General features: G+C 39.1%; 1 protein-coding gene across 3 annotated transcripts in view; it reads left to right on the top strand.

The window, feature by feature from the left end:
* LOC109432242 (IQ motif and SEC7 domain-containing protein 1) overlaps positions 1-21,879 on the top strand; it is a 417,362-nt gene that overhangs the window by 352,159 nt on the left and 43,324 nt on the right. The window contains exons 1-2 of one of the 3 annotated variants that reach the window (XM_029875186.2): positions 6,479-8,033; positions 20,734-21,129. In XM_029875186.2, the coding sequence (XP_029731046.1) occupies positions 7,996-8,033; positions 20,734-21,129 (434 nt within the window). In that variant the 5' untranslated portion in view covers positions 6,479-7,995. Of the gene's footprint in view, positions 1-6,478; positions 8,034-20,733; positions 21,130-21,879 lie in introns of those variants that run through there. The other 2 variants (XM_029875188.2, XM_062855491.1) reach the window with 2 other exon arrangements.

The raw sequence follows: 21,879 nt of genomic DNA on the forward strand, positions 1-21,879 counted from the left end.
CGTAGAAGCAAATTTTCAAAAATCAAAAAAAAATATGTACTGGGAAAAGTTTTCCACAGTTGAGAAAATTCGTAAAGAAAAGCAGGAAAAACTATTACCGAATTCGCGGAAAACTATCACAAAAATATTTTTGAGAAGGTTATTTTATAAACTTTATTTTTTTTTTTGGAATGCACTTATCTTTAGTTTTTGAGTTATGGCTAATTTTGTTGAAAAATGTCGAAATGTGCCATATAAGCCTATTCTTTGAAAAACCATAACTCAAGAACGACGCACCGTAGAAGCAAAGTTTTTCTTTTTAGAAAGTAGAAGCTAATTTTGTCTGAAATCAAAAATAAATTGAGGAAGAAAAAGTTTTCCACAAAATTTTTCACCGTTGAGAAAATTCATAAAGAAAAGCCGGAAAGCCGATGCCCGAATTCGCGGTAAATTTTCAAAAAAATATTTTTGAGAAGGTGATTTCATAAGCTTTGATCGCTGAAATTTTTGGAATGCACTTTTTTTGTTTCCTGAGTTGTGGCCAATTTTGTGAAAAATTACCGTGTTAGCCTATATATTATATAAACATTTTTCATAAAATTGGCCATAACTCGAGAACGAAAACAAGTGCATTCCAAAAATTTCAGCGATCAAAGCTTATAAAAAGACCATTCCAAAAATATTTTTTTGAAAATTTTTCGTGAGTTCGGGCATAGTTTTTCCGGTTTTCCTCTATGAATTTTCTCATCGGTGGAAAATTTTGTGGAAAACATTTTCCACTTCATATTTTTTTATTCCTGAGAAAATTTGTTTTCATTTTCATTAAAAAGCTTTGTTTCTACGATGCTTCGTTCTTGAACTATGATTTTTCAAAAAAAAAGGCTTATATGGCACATAAGGACATTTTTCAACAAAATTGGCCATAACTCAAAAACGAAAAAAGTGCATTCTAAAAATTTCAGCGATTGAAGCTTATGAAATAACTTTCTCAAACATATTTTTTTGAACATTTTCCACGACTTCCACCATAGTTTTTTCGACTCTTCTTTACGAATTTTGTCAACAGTGGAAAATTTTGTAGAGAACTTCTTCAAGTTCATATTATTTTTGGTTTTTTTTTTAGAAAATTCTCTTTTATTTTCTAAAAAAAACTTTGTTTCTACGATGCTTCATTCTTGAGATAAGATTTTTTCAAAGCAAGCAGTGTCAGGGGAAAACATAAAAAATTCCACCTGAGGTTTCCGGTAAAATGGGCGACCCTGAATTTTTCTCAATTTGTGCCTGTGGAAAAGTTTCATGAAAAAAATCCCCAGAAGCAAAAACTATGCGCAAATCCTAGTGAGCGATTGATGAACAACAGAGTATTTAACATTCTTTCTTAAATTTATCTAACGTAACAATTCGAGAGTACCGAAAATAATTTTTCGGGTAAGCATCGTTTTTCGCGGAATGGTGAAAGGGAAGTGTATGTTAGCGGCTGATGTGCTTTGGTCTAGACTGAATTCGAATAAATATTGATTTGAGCTCGCCAATTTTATGCCATTTTAATGTTTCAAATTAAGATACAAAAATGTCGGCTACTATATCGTAGGTATGTCATGTTTTTTGTTTTTATAACAGACATTGTGCGGTCCATCACAACAATTATCAGCTTTGAAATAAACTTTCAAAAAACTATTTAAAAAAATTCTTTGACATTTTTTTTGGAAAATCTTATCCTGGAAAGACATTTATATACTTTGTCGGCCGTATGAAATTATAACAACATGTATGACTTTATCGAATAGAATATGTATTGTCACCTTCTAAACACCAACTTCACACTTATTTGTACTCTAGCAAATACTATCCAATTTATCATGTCATTACCTAGTTGAAAAAAAAGCTTGATCAAAAATCGCATTTTGTTTTTAATTGTTCAATTTCGGTTTACCAAATGAGGTTACAATCACATTCTAAACCACATATTGAACCATTTCAATCTAATTTCGTTTGTCTCCAGTTCATGGTGCTCAAGAGCAACCAACCATGGGAAGAAGAGAGTTCTGATTGTTTTTGAGTTCACGTTCAAAAGCAGCTCAAAACTGGTCGAATCACTGTTCCAGCCTAATTTCAATTCAGCCTTCAGATATTTTCAGCCTTACGTATTTCAGCCTTTTTGATATAGTCCAACCAAACATCTCTGTAACAGCCTAGCTCGAAAGAGCAGCCCATTTTTATAAAGAAAAGAAAACATCATGTAACCATATGTAACTAGGGAAATAGGCAAATCTATACTGTAAACAGTTCCATACCCAATGAACTGTACAGCTGCAACTCAAAAGAACAGCCTTTGACGAAAGGAATGAAAAAGGTTCTGATGAAAAATCTACAGTTAAGTAAAAAGTCAACAAGTCCATTCGGCCTCACGAAACTGAGCCGGGAATTTGGATTCAAAAACCATGTTTCTGTTCTGAAATCTTAAAAAAAATGTCAACGGGCTTCTCCAGAATTTTATCTAAATTTCAAGTTTCCGCTGATTCTATACCATTACCTGGAAAATCATTTCCCGGAAAACCATTATCCGGACTGCCATTTACCGAAAAACCGATTACCGGAATGTAGTACTTACCGTAAATATATTTACCCTCAAGTAACACACTTGTCACAGAAGAGTCACGGTGGCGCAGGGTTTTGTTGCACAGAAGTCATTGTGACTTACTTTTAGCAAGTAAGTATGTTTAAAGTAAGTCACAGTGACTTCTGCGTAACAAAACCCTGCGCTGTCGTGACTCTTCTGTGACAAGTGTGTTACCTCATGAAAACCAACGGGCCCATTTTGAATTTGAACTTCTAGGAATTCTGTGGGCATCGGAAAACACACTAATGGTAACCCTTTTTGATGTTTTGTTTTTATTCTGTGTTTCATTTCACCCCGTTCCTTGAGCAAAATGATGTTTGAATAAATTTTCAGTTTGAACCAGGGATGTCAGATTTGAAGACATGTCTTCAATTCGAAGATATTTGATGTTCTGTGAAGACATTTCAAATTTTGTGAAGACTTCTGAAGACTTTTGAAAGCTGGAAAATAATATTTATTCATATTGTTAATCTATCTAAACCAATATTTCAAATCTTACAAATTCCTAATTTTTCGGTGTTCATATTGACGGGAAATTTTAATCAGTTTTTATTTAAAATTCGAATCAAATGAGACGACTACCATTTCATGGAAATTTAACAAAGTATGCTGAACCGCTGAAATATTGAATTAATTTTTCATCAGCAATTGTTTATAGAAAATAAAATTTCCATCAACAAAATTCCTCTGGGAATTCAACTTGGTTGTTTAGAATTTTCATAAATCTCAGAAAACAGAGGTTGCTTCTAGAATATTACCAAGATTTTATTTTCTAAAATAATCCCCAGAACTTCGTTTGAAATTTAAACAGAGCTTCATCCAGAATTTTCCGCAGACTTGTCCGAAGATTTGAACAAGCCTGTTAAGATTTCTCTATTAGTCCCTCGAGAATCTCTCTAGATATTCCACTGGAAGTTCTTCAGGATTTCATCAGGAATACCTTCAAAAGTTTCTCAGGACTTCTTCCAGGTGTTCCTCGGATATTCCACCTGAAGTACCTCAGGAATTCTTTCAGTTCATCGGAATTTCCTCTAGGAGTTTGCAGATTTTTTTTTTTCAGGAGAGCCTCGGGAATTCCTCCAGGAGTTGTTCGGGAATTCTTCCATGAGTTCCTCGATAAATTCTTTCTCAGAAATTCCTGCAGTAGTTCCTCGGGAATTCATCCTGGAGTTCCAAGGGAATTTCTCCGGGAGTTTCTCGGGAATTCCTTTAGGATTTCCTCTAAAATTCCATTTGGAGTTTAAGGAGTTCCTCGGAAATTCCTCCAGGAGTTCCTCGGCAGTTTCTCGAAAATTCTTCCAGGCGTTCCTCGGGAATTCCTCCAGAAGTTCCTAGAGAATATGTGTGTACCTTTAAGAATTTCTCGAGATTTTTTTCTTCAATTTTGTCAAGGAGTTCCTCGGGAATTCCTCTGGTGCTCCTTGGGAATTTCTTTACAAGTTCCTCAGGAATTCCTTTAAGGGTTCCTCAGTTAATCCTGCAAGAGTTCCTAAGAAATTCTCCCAAAAGTGTCTCAGGAATTCCACCTGGAATGTCTCGGGAATTAATCTAGGAGTTTCTCCGGTTTTTTTTTCAGGAGTTCCTCAGGAATTCATTCTGGAGTGCAAAGGGAATTTTTCCGAGAGTTCCTCGGGAATTCCTTTAGAAATTTCTCGAGAATTTTTTTAGGAGTTCATCGGGAATTCCTCCAGGAGTTCCTCAAAAAATTTTCCAGGAGTTCCTCGAGAAATCCTACATAAATTCCTCGGAAATTTCTCCAGAGATTCCTCGGGAATCCTTCCAGAAGTTCCCAGAAAATTCCTTTAGCGTTCTTCGGGAATTCCTCCAGAAGTTCATCGAGCATTCCTTCAAAGAGTTCCTCGCGAATTCCTTTTCTCCAAGATTTTCTCGGAAATTCTCCCAGAAGCTTCTCAGCGATTCCACCAGAAATTCTTCAGGAATTCCGCTAGGAAATTACTTCAGAAGTTCCCGGAGGAATTCCCGAGAAACATGTAACTCCTCGGAAAATTCCCAAGAGGAACGAGGGATCGAATCCTAATTTGGCCGAAATCAGCAAAAAAGAACAACAACAACAGTTCAGAACGTACCCCGAGACTCAAAAGTTCCACAGGAGTGAGAAAAAAGAAAAAAAAAAGACACTACACCGTCTTCAACCAGAGGCTGCACAGACTGAACATTACATACAGGAGACAACGGACAACACACATAACACCCAGTGGCCCAATGGCGAATTTTTCGTTTGACGAAGAAGTTTTCCCCGACTGGAGCGGGAATCGAACCCGCACTCCGAGGCTTACGAAACGCCTAGCCGACTGACGCCGCTAACCGCACGGCCACGAAGCCCACAAAAAAGAAGAAAACGGGAAAGCCGTAAAATGGGCAGGGGAAAATATTTGTTTTTATTTTTGACAATCTGGGGGATAGGAGGGATAAGAATTTAATCAGCCGTATATCGTGCCAAAACCTGCATTTAATTAGCACTTATGGCGCATATATGGCTTATTAGCATTTAACGACAGCAGTATTTTTGTCAAAAATTCGAGTGGGAGTTCAACTCAGAATTTACCAATAATTCTATCAAAGAATTCTAATGGCAGTTCCTCTAGAGATTTTATCAGAAAATCATCAACAGATCACAAGGTTTTTGAGAAGCATTTCAAGAATTCTATAGGAGCAATTTTTTGATTCCTTTTCCGAAACGATTGGCAGATAGCTTATTCCCATATTTCATTTGGCATTTCATTTCATAATGTAATGACACTTCCGTGTGGATTACTCTCCTAAACACTCTTCATACGCCAAACTTTTTCACTTTCTATACCTACAAACAGTTTCGTCCTTCTGTTGCCTTCTGTGCTCTATTACCCATAGCAGGAGAAGGGTATCCTGAGCGTAGCACAGCGGCAGGCAGCACTTTATCTCACTTGCATTCAGGAGTGTAAGCCAACGCACGCGTAATCACGATGACAATGATGACGACGATGATGATGGTTGGGTAGTAGTAGTAGAGGATAGCAAGGATCGAATATCCCCTAAAAATACAACATGGAAAAGGTGGTTGTTCTCTACTAGATATACACGATACGAGCTAGAAGAGCGCTCTTCACTCCGAAAGTTGTGGCAACATATTCGGAGAGCTACAGTAGTCCACCGGATAGTATTGTCAAAGGGTTCATCGATTTCCGATCCTTGGGCGTAGTGTACTAATGCAAAAATGATCTTTGGCAGCACACTAAACTGAGAAGCACCCTCTGACATAGTCGAGACTCGGAATGTGACCACGTCACTACAGAGGAATGCAACTGTAAAAGCATATTAGTTTCCTTCATAAATTTCGTTTATAAATCATATAAAATTCCTTAATGTATTTATCTGAAAATATACATATATAGCCGGTAGCAGCATGCATACGGGTGTTCAACAAGATCACGCTGAGGGTGACAGGTTCGATTCCCGGTCTTTCCAGGAACTTCTCGTAATGGGAATTTCCTTGACACGGGAATGTTTTGATTAAATATTGTTCTAGTGCTGGCTTTGTCCCATTTGGGACGATATGCCTTGAAGAATAGGATTCTAAAAAGTTGAAAACACACATTTTGAAATCGCACAATTCGGAAAAAGTCTCACTCTAGAGAAACAACAAGCACAGCCAACTTGCAACCCGTGGTCGATTGCCAGAGTTGTAAAACCATCGTAAACCAAAATGCTACTCGTGTCTGTCTAGTAGTGGCAGCAGCAGCAGTAGCGACCACAGGAAAATCGGAGTTTCCACCATCATAACAAAACCCAGCAGCAGCAAAGCGGAGAGCGAGCCAAGTTCCGCAAAAGAGCGAAGAGAGAAAAACCCCCAAAACGCTTGGCATGCGAACGAACGAACGACCCAAGAAGAACAAAAGCAAACCCGACCGCATCGGGTCGGCTCAGTCAACCGAAGGATGTCGCCGAACGCGGACGAACGCAAAACCCGATCGCAGTAGTTCTTGTAAACGGAACGAATCTCCACCCCTCGCGCGAAAGGATATTCTACGGTGGCGCGCGCGTATAGCAGAGTGGAATAGAGGGAAAAGCGCTTTCCATTGTTTGATACGAGGTGGGGTGTGGAAAATCGCATGTAGCGTAGTAGTGAGATCTCGCGTGTGATTTGTGATTTTTTGCTGTACAAAAGGAAGAAACCGAACCACACGGGCAGGACTTTTTCTGCCATCTTTTAAAGCTCTCGTTGACGGCGCGGTGCGTGATAAAAAGTGAATCAAGTCTGTACACGAAGGACGACGGAAGTGCTCCCCCAACTGGGTTGGGAAGAAGGGGGCGAATATCGTAGACGTAGTGAAGCGTGTGCGTGTTTTTAAGAGCTTATTGATTTTTCGTCCACCCCCCGCAACTGGGTCCGTCTCGCTCTCCCTGCCTAGTCCTTGGAAAGGGAGAAAGCTACAAATAAGTTCAAAGTGTGATTCGCCAACAACCGTCGCGTAATAAATATCAAACCCACCGGATAACAGTCTAGTTTTGCGAATCCTTTTTCTCCGCCGTCAGTGTATTAGTTAATGACGTCGAACAACCGGATGAACTTGTGATGTATCTAGTGAAACCTACTTACAGACTACATGCACAGAACGACAACGGAAAGGAATCAAATTATCAAGTTCGTCCATGCGAGGATAATCGCCGGGGGTACGGAAGAAACACTTGCATATGTGCTTGTTGAGTAGTGGTAGTGATTGCCACTATCTCGGGAGGAGTCATCAAAGCCGTAACAGTGAACCACCAAAAGGCCGGCACCAGCAGCAGCAGCAGCAGCAGTGGCCAGAACCGGGCGAAAATGCTACTGTTTCAGATCCTAAAGTATTGATTTCTCAGAGAACCGTTATCGCACTCGCTGCTTGTGTATTGTTGTGTTTTCCATTTAAAACCATCGTAATTTAGTGCTTTTTTTTCTGCGCTCATCTGCCCCCATCTCAGTTGAACCGCTCCCCCTGATCCATTTCGAGTTTGATGTGGCTGTATGTGTGTGCTGATTTTTTTGTTTATGTTTATGCTACCGAAGCCGCTTGCATAGAAAGATAGATAGATAGACCGACCGCGATAGACACGCAGAGTTTGCTCCCATTCAAATGCGCATTCGAACCGCCGCCGCCGCAGTGGTTGAACGCAATAATTGGCAAGCATGAATTGATGGACCCCCGCAAAAAAGCGAAATGTGGCGCTCTGAATGATGATGCTATACAGACAATTACTGGTGATACCGTGCCCCTCATTTTTTGTTGTGTGATTTAGTTTTGTTATGGTTTGTGCTTGAGTGGACTGTGAACGGTGAATCTCATCACCAGACTTCTTCCGGTGTGCGAAAATTGGCTTTAGTGGAACAGTCAACCTAGCTACTGGAGCCAGGCAGCAAGATGATTATTTGTATCTCTGGATTTATCATTGGTGGAAGGTAGAGTTTTATTTTAGTTTTGCTTAAGTTAGTTTATAAGTACATATGTCTTAGTTCTTTTCAATTTCCATTCGGTTTTACTAGCTTGTGTTTTATAAGCTTAATTTTTCAACATTACATGGTCCTTTTGGTGATTCTTCTTCACTCAAGCTGCTTCTCAGTCAAATGTTCTATGATTACTCCTCTCCTCTTCTTGGCGTAACGTCCTCACTGGGACAAAGCCTGCTTCTCAGCTTAGTGTTCTATGAGCACTTCCACAGTTATTAACTGAGAGCTTCCTCTGCCAATGACCATTTTGCATGTGTATATCGTGTGGCAGGCACGAAGATACTCTATGCCCAAGGAAGTCAAGGAAATTTCCTTTACGAAAAGATCCTGGACCGACCGAGAATCGAACCCGTCACCCTCAGCATGGTCATGCTGAATACCCGTGCGTTTACCGCCTCGGCTATATGGACCCTTCTATGATTACATCTACAGCTATTAAGCGTGAGATTTTTTACCAAATGATTATTTTGATTTGCTCATGGGCGACTGAATGACATTTGAATCTGCCATTGTCTTTATTATTGTTCACTGTATGTTGGGTAGAAACATAAAATTGTATTAGGGTTTGAATATTAGAGTATATGAAAATACTATTAAAATTTGTAAAGCATTAGCTCTCCCAACATATTCTCTTTGCTAGTGCTTCTGCATATTCATAAGTAAATCGAATAGATTATCATCGATTCACATTTAACTCCAGTTACAACATAGCACAGGAGTTCTCAAAGTTTTCCAGCTAACGACCAACCTTTGAGTTTGAATTTAATTTTCACCTGAAATGTTTTGCATCATGAAAATTGGTACAACGCGAATTATATGCGTTCTTTCGTATGCTACATGTTCTTATATGAAATTGAATATATTTTGTATTTTGTTTAATATTTTATGTGCTGGACAGGATAAAGTACAATGCATACTGTAAGTATCTGCGTTCCGTCTTCAATCGTGATTTAGGGAGGAACACTTGTAGGAATTTCAATATTCACAACAAAAATGTAAAGATTTCTAATTTTATCATGCAAAATCTATAAATTTACCATATACTTATATTAATTACATTGGCACTCCATCGAATACCTCTTTAACGGTGTATTCAAATATATGGTTGTTGGTAGGTTGGTCAAACGAGGCGCTCACGTCGATTTCGCTCCTGTTTGACGTTTGCTCACTACCACCATCTAGTGGTTGTTCGGCCAAGCATAGTATGATTGATTAGTATTGGACGGATACGTTTTCGTGGCGATGTTTTTAACTGAAATTTGGTCTGAGAGTCTGTTTCTTTGTGGATTTATAATATTTTTGGCACAAAAAATATAACAATTAGCGGATACAAATTTCATTTTGACTTTTTGTCCACACACCACCCCCCTCCCCCCCACTCCCTCAAAAATTTTGGATAGGATATCACAATTTGAGGGAGCAGATAAAAAATATTTATCTAAAGATCGGGTCTAACTAAAAGTTCTTCAACAAAGCCGATTAGTTTTTAATATTTTTCAAATAAAATGCTTTATTATTTTCATCCCCCCTCCCCACTGGACCAGCCAAAGGTTGGTGGGACATAAAGTTAAATAAATATTTGTAACGGCCAAATGTATAACGAATGTGTGTTGTAGACAATCATGAAAAAATGCCTAGTGTTACAAATGTTGTCATTCATTTTTTTAATCTATATCTATAAAAATGAATTTCTGTCTGCCTGTATGTCTGAGCCAGTGGCGTAGCAGAAATATTGTCTCTGTGAGGGGTTTTCAACGGTCATTGATACCTTTTTGATTTGACACATACATTTTGTAAGCAGTAATTAGCAATTGTATTTGTAGTTTGAAAGTAGCGGCGCTGCGAAAAATTGTTTCGCCCCAAAGCGCTGTATACTGAAAGTTTCTTGCACAAATTTTGGCTCTTGGGGGGGGGGGGGGGATTTTGGATTAACCCTAAAACCCCCCGTGGCTACGCCAGTGGTCTGACCCTTATAGATTCGAAAACTACTGAACGGATTCGCGTGAAATTTTTTATGTGGGGGTTTGAAAACTTCAGTAACAATTGGAAAATAGAAAAACTGGAATATTTAAAAACTAGAGAACAGAAACGCTATGACCAATATTGATGTGTAAGTTTTACTTAGTAAAAACAATTACCTTTCGTTTTGTTGGTTAATTTCAAGTACTTCATTGGCGTTTCCGTATCATTGAAATGTGTTTTGCTTAGCCAAAACTGTTGTATTTCGATATATATCGCATTAGGCCGCATAAACCAACATAACAAAAACTGGTGGGCACACCCTAGTATGGGATTTCATGTAGAAACGTTAACACCTGCAATAAATATTTATAGAGCAGTTCTCTCAGTAAATTTTAAAGCATTTTTTTTTTGTTAAATAAAATGAGTACTTGGAGAAAGCTTGGCAAAAAGTTTTGGAAAATTGCTTCCAAAACAACTACAAGTAGTCTGCTGTAGAGCAACATTTAGAAAGCTTTCTGTTGGCAGTAGATGAACTATTTTTGAACAAGATAATGATTTTTTGAAAAAAAATAGAGAAAAACTTTAAGAAATACCTAGACAACTCACATAGAACAATTTTGAGTATAAATTCTGGGTAAACTTTCATAAAAAAACTCAATTCAAGCAACTTACAAGGAACCTCAGAGATGAATAACAACCTATATCTAAATACATTTGTAGATTAATTCCAGGATGATTCCATTTGAGATCATTTCTGAAGATGAATTTCTTCTTTGGTACTTTTTCTAAGAGTTTCCCCCGGAAACTCCATCTGGGCAGTCCTCCATAATGGAGGAATACCTTCATGAATTGCGTCTAGGGATTTCTTCTGAAGCTCCATTTAGGAGTTATTCCTGCAATTTTTTTTCTGGGAATACTTCCAGAATTTCTATAATGAAGATTCTCCCAGAAACTTCTTCTTACAAGGATTCCTGCTGGAATTTCATCAGTACACTAGTCTGCACACTATTCCAAGAAGTACTTTTAAGGATTTCTCCAGGAATACCTTCTGTAGATTCCAAGGTAGATTCCCCCAGGATTTTTTGGTATTTTTTCAGAAATTCCATTCTCCAGGAGCTCCATCTGTTGATCATTCCAACAATTCCATCCTCTGGAAAGCCTGCTGGTGATCACTACTTAAATCCTTAAGTCTTTCTTTGAATCTATTCAGGAATTCGATCTAAATATTCATCCAGCAACTTCTGGTGAGTTCCCAGAAGAAATTTCAGAAAGATTCACATGAAGTACCTCAGAACGGACTCCTGGACGATTCTGAGAATTACCAGCCAGAAACTCCTGAAGAGTTTTCAGAAGGAATTTCTGAGGGATTCCCAGAATTTTAAGAAAGAAAAGTGGTCCCAAAAAAATTTCAAAAGGATTTTAAGAAAAATGATAGAATTTCTCTAGGAACTCCTAGAGATTTTCAGGACGTTTCACAGAAGGAATACTTGAAGGATTCTCTGCAGGAATTCCTGAATGGTACCCAGTAGGAATTTCTGAAGAATTTTTAAACACTTTTGTAGAGGAAATCCAGCAGAAGCTCTTTTGGAGGAATCTATGACAGAAGGATGAGTTTCAGAAGCAATTTCTGCAGGAATCCCGCAATGAACTGCTGAAATCTCAGAAGGAACTCCTTAAGGAAGTTTAATCCTTGACGAATTCAAGAAGTACATATGGTTTTTTTGGCCTTATAGTTTTCGGTGCACAATCCTAGAAAAAAAAGAAATGAATCAGCCTAGGGCTGAAAATCTCTATAATAAAGTAATAATAATAATAATAATCCTAGAAAAATTTCTCGAAAGAAGACCCCGAATGGAATATTTTGAAGAATCTCAGAAAGGACTCTTGATCGAATCCTCCAAAACATTCCGGATTAAGCCCAGGAAGAATTTCTTAAAAGGAACTATGTTCTAGGTTAGGGGTTTCGGCTTATCAGTCATTTTTTCTCTAGAACGAAAACGGTGTTCGATTCGTCCCTATGTTTCGGTAACGGTAGGGACGAATCGAAAACCGTTTTCGTTCTAGAGAAAAAAGGACTGATAAGCCGAATCCCCTAACCTGAAACATAGATCCAACAGTCGAACTCTCGTACATCCATCTTAAAAGGAACTCTAGGAGTTATCGGAAATGGCATTTGTAAATGAATTGGAAAGATTCCTTAAGACACTTCTGAAGAAAACCCGACAGCAACTCCTGGAGATATATAACCCGACGGACGTCTTCACTAGACAGGAATGTCTTGCCTTTTCTTGGACAGATGTGGCATGACAGAAATGTTCTCTCGCCGTTTGCGAGGAGAGCAGCGGTGTTGATCATTTCTGTTACGTTTTCTCTTTCTGGCAGCAAAATGGCAAGACATTTCCGTCCAGTGGAGACGTGGGGTAAGGTAGAACACCTGAACATATCTCAGAGGCAACTCCTGGAAGAGTTTTAAGGCGGTCACTTGGGCAAATCTCAGTATGAATTCCAAACAATTCCGATTCGTGGTGAATCTCCTTAAGAATTCCCCATAGAAATTTTAATTTAAAAAAGCAGTAATTTAAAAATTGATTGAAAAATTATTGATTTCCAGAAGGAATTCCGAAGGGCGGAATTCTTTGAACAATCCCAGTGCTTGTTTTAGGTATATCGAAATCGACTACAGTTCGTTTTTAGATTGATCTTCCTCTTCTTCTTGTTCTTCTTCTTCTTGGCGTAGTATCTCAACTGAGACTTCTGGAATCCAGCTTAGAGCATTTCGACAGTTAAGCCAATGCAACTATTTAATTGATTTTATGCCACCCAACCCCACACTCCCATTCAAAAATCCTAAAATATTGAAAGGGCGAAAACAATTGGCAGCTCATTCCTCCAATTTCAATAGAAAAAATGTTTTCAAGACATTTTTTTTTCAACACAGTAGACGTTCACTCGGTGCAAACGCTTTAACTGCAATGCTTTTTAACTGCAAGTCCGCTAAGTGCAACAGTTTTGCAGTTATCGCACCGCTATCCGTCTAACTGAAATGTCAACAGTGATGCGATGTTTTTCGCATGCACTTTTGATGCAATGCGATGTATTCCGAATGCATATTAGTTGCATTCTTCAACAAGTCACAGTTATTTGACGCCTGTCAGTTGTTTCAGTTATCGAATTTCATTCGATAACAAAATTGTTGCAGTTATCGAACGTCCACTGTAGTTGAAAAATATTTGTTCAATAACGGGTATATTTTTAAATTTTTCCATAGTTTTTCTTTTCTTTTTTATTTATTTTTTTCCTTATTTATTTTTTGTTTCCCATTTTCCCCCGCCTCCCTCGTAGCCGATGAGGTCTCGGACATAAAAGAAAACTAATATTTGCATCGACTTTATCAACTGAGAGCTTCCTCTTCTACCAATGGCTATTTTGCATGTGTATATATCGTGTGGCAGGCACAAAGATACTCTACGACCAAGTCAAACAAATTTCATTATGAAAAGTAGCTGGATTGACCGGGAATTGCACCCGTCATCCTCAGCATGGTCATGCAGATTGGTTAGAGAAGATATGACCTTTCACCGTTTCTGATTCTAGCGACGACTACACTCTTAGAAAAAATCATGTAAATTTAAGTTCTCTTTGATGCACATAAAAGGAGCGGCCCGTTTGACACAAATTTACGTATTTTATCACAAATAAAGTCGAGCTAGCAATCGCTAAAACCGAATCGACCGATGAAACATATGAAAGTAAAATAATGAACTGGATTCGAACACTGGTCCGCTGAGTGGGAGGCACGGACCATACCTCTCGGCCACATCACCGAGTTGTAAGGCGAGTGGTAAATGTAAAACTGTTTCTACCTACCTGGTCAGATAGATTTGTTGACATCTTGTGCAATCAACTCGAACTTACATGATGGATGTAAAATTCAGTCATATTCGCCATTCAGTCATGAAATGTTTACGTATGTTTATGGTTTACGTCACGTGTAAATTCCTAATTTTTTTGAGAGTGTAGGAAAGGAACAAGCTAGGGATATCAATAGTGACTAACCTTAAAATGAAACAAAATGGAACTTATGTAATTCTGCCACGATTTAATTTCCACCATACGCGATGAGTCACCAGCCGGGTCGCACCACGGCGCCTACAAACAAGTCCAAGATCAACAAACCCATTCCAGGGGCAACCGGCAATAAAATGCTAATCGCTATAAACACTACTGTTATGTTAGTCAGGCCGCCGACAAACGGTGGCGTTTTCCGCGTTGTTCTCCGTTTGAACTTGATGTGGGGTGTAGATACAGCACCCTAGTAGGAACTATCCTCATTATTATCCAAGCTGCACTTTCGCGCATTCCAATTTCCCGTACCCTACCGGGATGTAATTAAAGATAGAAAAAGACCAGGAACGCCATCACGTGGCAAATAGCGCGCGCTGGCACTAGCTGTTGTCACGTTTCGCCACTATAACTAGTCAGGGAGCTATGCTGTTCTCAAGAACTAGGTGCGTCGACAACGACGACGACGACGCGGCGACGAGTCTCACGGTTCCGAAACAGTACGGAGCCGCGCGCAGATAATTTTGTTTAATTAAAAATTCTATATTTATTAACTTCAAGCTTGGTTGATCAAGCAGATCCACATAAGTGCACCCAAAAGAGACCGACTTCACTCCGCTCGACATACAACAAGTTTCCCTTCTTAGCGGGTTCCATTTATCTGGTTGTCGGTCGGAGGGAATTGATGATTGCGCGGTGTGGATTAATATGTTACAGTCAGTGAGTGCGCCTAATTTTCTCTAATCTTTCCCGGGGGAGTTCAGCTAGGTTTGAACTTTCTTGGATGAGTTCGGTGAACGCACATATAGACACATATATACACACTACACAGTTTGATAGAGTTAACATGATATATTTATAGTCAATTTTCAAACATGTGCAACGCATCGAATCTCTGACTCCGAAATCTCGGGTAAAACGTCGACGGCGACCCGGCGACCCGACGACATGTGTTTCAACTTTTGGGGCTTTCCATAAAGTATCTCGCCCACCACGGTAAACATCTTGCGCAGATGATCACTTCAGCGTGGCGTAAACAAAACATTTCGGTTTGGGTTTAGGTTCCCTTTCCCTTGTTTCTATTTTCGTTTCGCCGCGCCTACCACTGGCTGACAGACTGACTGCGGGATGACCCTTACTAGATTCTCTTTCCTTCCTAATAGAGAGGGCTGACTGGCACCTCCACAGAGCTCATGCATGTGTACGTGTGTGCGGAAGGCAGATGGTCAAGGAAGGTATCATTTCCACGAAGGACACTCCATCAACAGAGTGCAGTGCGGCGCTGTCGAAGTCGTGTGGCTAGACACGCGCCCGCTGTAGCCGTATAGTGTGATCGATGACGACTGCCGACGACGGTCGCCATGTAGTTGACGCCCTCAATTTGCGGATATTCATTAGCCAAAGTGGCGGGTGTTCTATTGGTAAATGGGTGGATGCATAATGTTGAATGCTAAATTTTATCATACCAAATACAGTGTGAACTCCTATAACACGATGCCACCCGTTTTCACCGCAATTTCTCAGTTGCCCTTCAATCATTTGAGCTACTTTTAGGAGCTGTGCTCAGAAAATCAGTTCCATTGGCCGTTAGACAACTGCGTAATTACAGCGCGTGTACAGTAGGAGTTCCAAAATGTACTAATAGATGAATAGTGTTACTCTAAGTGTTAAGCTTAGACAAATATCTAAAGCTCTCATAATATATCGCATGTGATAACTTTTTTGTCTCAAGATCTAGTTCATTTGGAATAGTGGTATCTTCGGAAAACTTGGTCAAAAGTTTGAGAACAACCTGATCACAGACAAAACCTGATGATTGATTTCGCCGCTATGTGGCGTTAGTTATCAGTTTTAAACTTCTCTATCTCGGCATCCAAAGTAGATAGAACAGTAACGTCATCGGCAAAGCTGTTCAGAAGGTCAGAAACATTCTGGTGATTCACTAATTTTGCCACTAGGTGGTGCTACTCATCAAGTAAAATTTTAGACTCCTCTGCCTCGGAATCGAAAGCCGATAGAAAAGTGTTGTTCAGATGGACAATAACAATCTTTTGATTCACAAATTAGTTGGTGAGTTTCCAGCCAGGTGGCACTACTTTTCAAGTAAAGTTATGTACTTCTTTATCACGAGATTAAAAGCAGATAGAAAAATGTTATTTTCGACAAAGTTGTTCACGAAGGCAAGAACCGTAACTGGAAAGTTGATGATTTTGCTCATAGGTGGCGCTAGTTAACAAGTAAAGTTTTAAACTGCTCTATCTCGGAATCAAGAACAGATAGAAAAGTGTCGTTTTCGAAAAGTTTTTCAGATGGAAAAGAACGATTCGGGGATTCAGCAATGCTGGTAATTTCGTTGTTAGGTGGTGTCGTTTTTGAATGTATCATTGATGTGAGTAATCTACCTAGAAGTGAGATAGAAATTCAATACTTTAAGTGAAAAAGCAAAGTTTTAGTTTTATAGTCAATTTCTTTTTTTTTTTCGTAAGAACTTTAAAGCATTTTTATGGTTTGTGTGCATTGCTGAGATATTTTTTTTTACTTTCCAGTTTCCAGTTTAGTTTAGGTTTTTTTTTATTTTGTATTTTAACTATTTAAAAAAAAAAGACACGGACACCGTCTACAGCTAGAGGCTGTACAGACTGAACGAAACATAACACTAGACACACGGGGCATGCACCAGTGGCTACGGAGAAGAAACTATTCTCACAAAAAGTTTCATCGCCCGGAGCGGGAATCGAACCCTCACCCCACAGCATGGTGCGATGAAAAGCTTGGTGACCCTAACTGCACGGCTATGAGGCTCCATTTATTTTTTCATTTAATTTAAAATATAAATGTAAATATTTATTGCTGTGACCCTAATAGATGTTTATGAAAACTTAGGTCTTAAAAAAACAAGACAAAAGCTCTGAAAATATTTGTAACGGCCTAATTATTGAATAAATTTTTAAACGCAGTTCTCAAATTCTCAAAAATGTTTAGAAAAAGGTACAACATAAATACGGATTTCGAAAGGATCCTTTACAGAAAAATATCCAAATCTCTTAAAATTGAGCACATTTTGTGCAACAGGTTTTTTATATTGACATCTACATACCTACTACAACTTTTCTGAAGACACTAACACGCTATCTTCAACAATGGAAAAAAATGAATATCTATCTTTCTTCTATGTGGATTGATCACATAAGTGAAACTTTCATATGAATGGTAGTGTACTACTGATAAGAGTAAGTTTCTAATGTATTTCTTATAAAGTAATGTTATTGTTCGTTGTGATGGCTTACAGCTATAAGCTTTTAATCACTAATTCACAATGCAGATATTTTTTTTTAATTTGATGGTGAGCTCTGTTCATATTGTTTTCAAACTAACAGAAGTGTTTTTGTTTCTTTTACTTTTCACTTTTAAAGTAAGAGGTTGTTGAGAACTTCTGGAGAAAGTTTAAAAGAGATTGCATGTTTCTTGATTAATTTACAAATCTCTGGAGATGTTGAAGATGATTTGAAGGGAACTAATAAAAAAATCTTTGGAATCTTGGAACATATTCAATTGTTGATAAAACTTTTGGATTACTTTAATGAAATTCTAAGAAAATGATTAAAAAAGTTTTCGAATTTTAACGTTAAGGTAAAACTGGATGCATTTCCTCTTTTTTGATTTTTTGTTTTATTTATGAAGTAATGGACCAATATTTTCAAAATCATTTTCATTCACATTCAGAGAAAGGATCAATGTATCACCTGATTTTTACCTGATGAAAAATATTTTTCAGCTTTCCAAAACCTATTTTTTTGAAATTTTATTTGAAAATGGTTTCCGAAAAAATCCAGAATATTTAATTAAAATACAACAATTTATCTAGCAATTTTGTAGGTAAAAAAAAAATATAAAAGAATCACGAACTTTCAGGTGAGTTATAAAATTCTTATGAACTTGATTTTTTTTTTGAGGCTTTAAATTTATTAATTTTAATTCATTCGCCTCCAACTTGAAAAATTTCAATATCAACTTTGGTGGAATTCTAGAAAAATAACCAAAAGGTTTTGAACAGAAAAATAGTAAAATAAACACGCCATTAACGCTTATCTGTTAGACCATTTAGGAGGGACCAAGTTATGCGTCTAGGACGCAAAAATTAGGACCGGAGGAACGTGTCGGAACCGCTGCCGTCTCACACTTGTCAAACTTCCATAATAAATCTTGACACAGCTTTCACACCCGCCTGAGACTGAGACTATCTGAACAATGTGAACCCGAACACATTCCAGCACAGTCACCGTCGTCACCGTGGTTTCCGCATCTCGAAAAGTATATAGGTTCGGAAAGGGGCGACTTCGAACAAAGAGGGATTCTATTTCCGTCGTCGTCGTCGTCGTCGTCCTAGTCGACGACGGACAATGTCGTCTTCATGGAGAGGGCGGAATAAAATGAACTTGCGAGCTTGCGTCACAACGTTAAAAGGATGCTGGGCTCCGCAGCCAGTCATCAACGATGATAAATGATTATCATTTCGATTTTTTCGTCTGTTAACCAAGTTTATAGATTAGGAATTTCAACGGAACCTTTAGCGCCCGCATAGAAGTGGACGGGATGATCAATATCACCTGCCAACTCCAGTCGGTTTTCTCCGTTGATAGCTCCTCAGCTATTACACCACACATTGGGGATGCTTCTCAGCTGGCTGGTCTAACATATTGCAAGTCATTGACATGCTTGCCGGAATATTTCGTTGTACTACAAGCTAGCAGCATGCTTTTCACCGTATCGTCAGGAACAGAAAGTTATGCTAAGGGACGAAATTTGAATACTGCTTGCCAACACACCCCAACTTGTTTTCCACTTGCCATAGTTTTGATACAGGGATGTCTTGATATTATCGTTTGATTTTTTTAAATTTAGATTTCTATTCTCCCACTGTGCGAAGTACTAAGTAGGTGAGCTCGTTCCATATAATTATTTTTTACTGATTCCACGCAACATGTTTAGACGACACAGATTTAAAGAAGTAGGTTTTATAACGATTCTCAAAACCTCATAAAAACTATTAGGTCATTGAAATGTTGCTTGGGAGTATGTTTCCCGTGTTTTTATATGATACAGATAAAAAGCTGTCTTTGATACTATCGTGACCTCTCTGTATCGACACTTCTGGGTGGTTCAATAAATATACCAACTCTAACTCTACTGCTCGTTCAGAAATAGAGCGAACGAGTCATTTTCCACTCTACATCGACTCGACGACGACGACGATGTGGAAATTCGACCGGAAATGGTTTTCCTACACACCATCAGGAGCAGCCAGCAGCGTGTAGGAACGACCGACAAGTGTTTGCGGTGACTAGAGTTGTTCAGACCGGAGCAACGCAGGATGTCCTGATGATGGTAAAGTGGAAAATTATGAAAATGATGTTACCACCACGCTTACCTTTCCGGGTTGAAATGCTGAAATATTTCTATCGTCGTCTTCGAGATGAAGAGAGATATGGTTCAAGACAGAAAGAGAATGTCATTTTGTTCGATGGAAACGCGTTTTTTAAGTAAATTTACATAATAGTTCTTTATATTCACGATGCGAAAAACCGTGAAAACTTCATCTTAGAAGAATTTACCAACGCTGAAAATGTTTTAAATGAAACTACACGTAGGCATCAAACGTAACAACACGTGTGCTTGTGTTATCCTATTATTACTTTCGGTATAACAAGGGAACCCAGCTGAACGAGTGTGTCTATAACCTTATTAGTTTCGTAACGTAGTATTCAATGATTAGCTGTTCGTAAAATATAGAAACAAGAGGTCTTACATGTTTGCTGCATGGGGACATATTGAAATGATGATTATTTAAATTTCAACCATTTTAAGAAATTTATCTCAGAAATGTACACTACATGATTCAGGTGGGAATAGCTGTTGTAGTTTATACACAAGCTACTTCGGAAGTTACTTAACGATTTTATATTCCACTTCGGCTAAAGTTTCTTTCCAACTTTTTACTTCATTAGTCCTGTAAATAAACTGATGAATACAAATCTGCAAATTATTCTAGTTTTGCATCTTTGTTTTTGCAAAATGACCTTAAATTTTTAAAACAGCCTAGTACACTGAACAACTGTTAAGAGTCGTCATATTGTTGAACTATTGCTCTATTTTACCTGCTTGGAAAACTTCAATCCAAATCGTATTCCCATTATACGAGTCTTCTCTACTTCTCTACTACTTCCCCAATTCAATATGAACAGATGTCCCTTTTGGTTGCCACACCATCCGAAGCTATCCGTTGATCATTTGCTTCGGTCGGGCCGGCAGCGATAGACGAAGAAACACCAAACACATTGCCATTCAGTAACAAAACCTGATTTTTTTTCTCCTCCATAATTGCATTCATGTATCAGTTTTCATTTTTTATTTTACTTGCGCTGTTGCTTGCCTCCAGCCTTCTGGTTTTCTTTGCGACGACGACGTTTCAGTTCACGCACTTCGTTCGGTAGTACTACTACTGTAGAAGAAAGGCATCCTTTCAGGCGGGAAACATCTGCTCCTTTGTGTTTTGCTCTCGTTCTGAAATCATGGCCATCAAGTTTTAATCATCCTTTCCCTGTCGCTTCTCTCTCTTCATTCCATCTAGTTTTCCACAAAAGATCGATCGTCCATCCCAGATTTACTCGACACATCATCACCATCCCGGTAGCGGCGGCAGTGCCAGCATCCTCGCCAGTGGTGCCAGCAGTAGCAATGCGAGCAGCCTCTGCGGAGGATCAACCGGTGGTAGCAGCGGGGCCGTGGCCACTGCCACCGGTGGCTACGTGTACCTGCCGCAGACGACGGCCCAAACCCAGCACCAGCATTACGTGTCGCCCCAGCAGCTTGCCTACCACCATCACCATCAGCAGCAGCCCAACAACAGTTACCACAGCCATCAGATGGGCGGCGGTCACCAGACGATCGCCACCCCTACGCTGCACAAGAAGGGCTCGATCCGGAACAACGGCGAGGTGCTCAAGCGGACCCGGGTACAGAATGCGTAAGTACCTATCATTGCAATTTAGCCTTTTCTCGCCTCATTAGTTGACGACCCGCATGCATGGCATACATCAACGATGACGCCTTATAGGCAGAAGTCAGTCAGACACTCAGTCACCGTTCTTATCGAATGCTTGTAGCGAGGTGACATAACCCGTCGTCAAAGACGGCTTAGGTATATGCACCTGCCTAGGTAGTCCGCAGTCGAGCAAGCCCTAGCTGCTCGTCTGTAATCCAATATTGACATTGACAGACCGCAGTTGAAAGCGAGAATCAAGAAAACTCACAGAAACAAGCTGACCCGCAATAAGAACTATGTTCTCTATAATTAGCATAGAATATCACATTTTGTCACGATAGTCGAAATTGATTTCGACTGCTGACTGTCGGTTTTCTGCCCATATTAATTTCGAGTGTCGATTAATTGATGTCTGGTGAGAATCTGTTCCATAAACTTATGTATTCGTGTTAGAATAATTAGTACATCGGCATAGCAGGTGGATATCGCACTTTCATCGTGATTGATCGAATTCGATAGATCTTGAGGCGGGTACATACATGTAGGGGGAACGGCGTAGCCAGCTTTTTCTTTTTTTCTTGCTCACTCTTCTAAGCAAACACGAGAAAGAACGGGATGAAACCAGGGGAGAGTGGCCCCTCTCGGCATCCCTCTCTTTCTCGCATTTGTTTAGGACAGTGAGCAAGAAAAAAGAAAAAGCTGACTACGCCGTTGTGTAGCGGGTATGTATTG

This window comes from Aedes albopictus, chromosome 3 (assembly GCF_035046485.1).
Source record: "Aedes albopictus strain Foshan chromosome 3, AalbF5, whole genome shotgun sequence".
Taxonomy (NCBI): domain Eukaryota; kingdom Metazoa; phylum Arthropoda; class Insecta; order Diptera; family Culicidae; genus Aedes; species Aedes albopictus.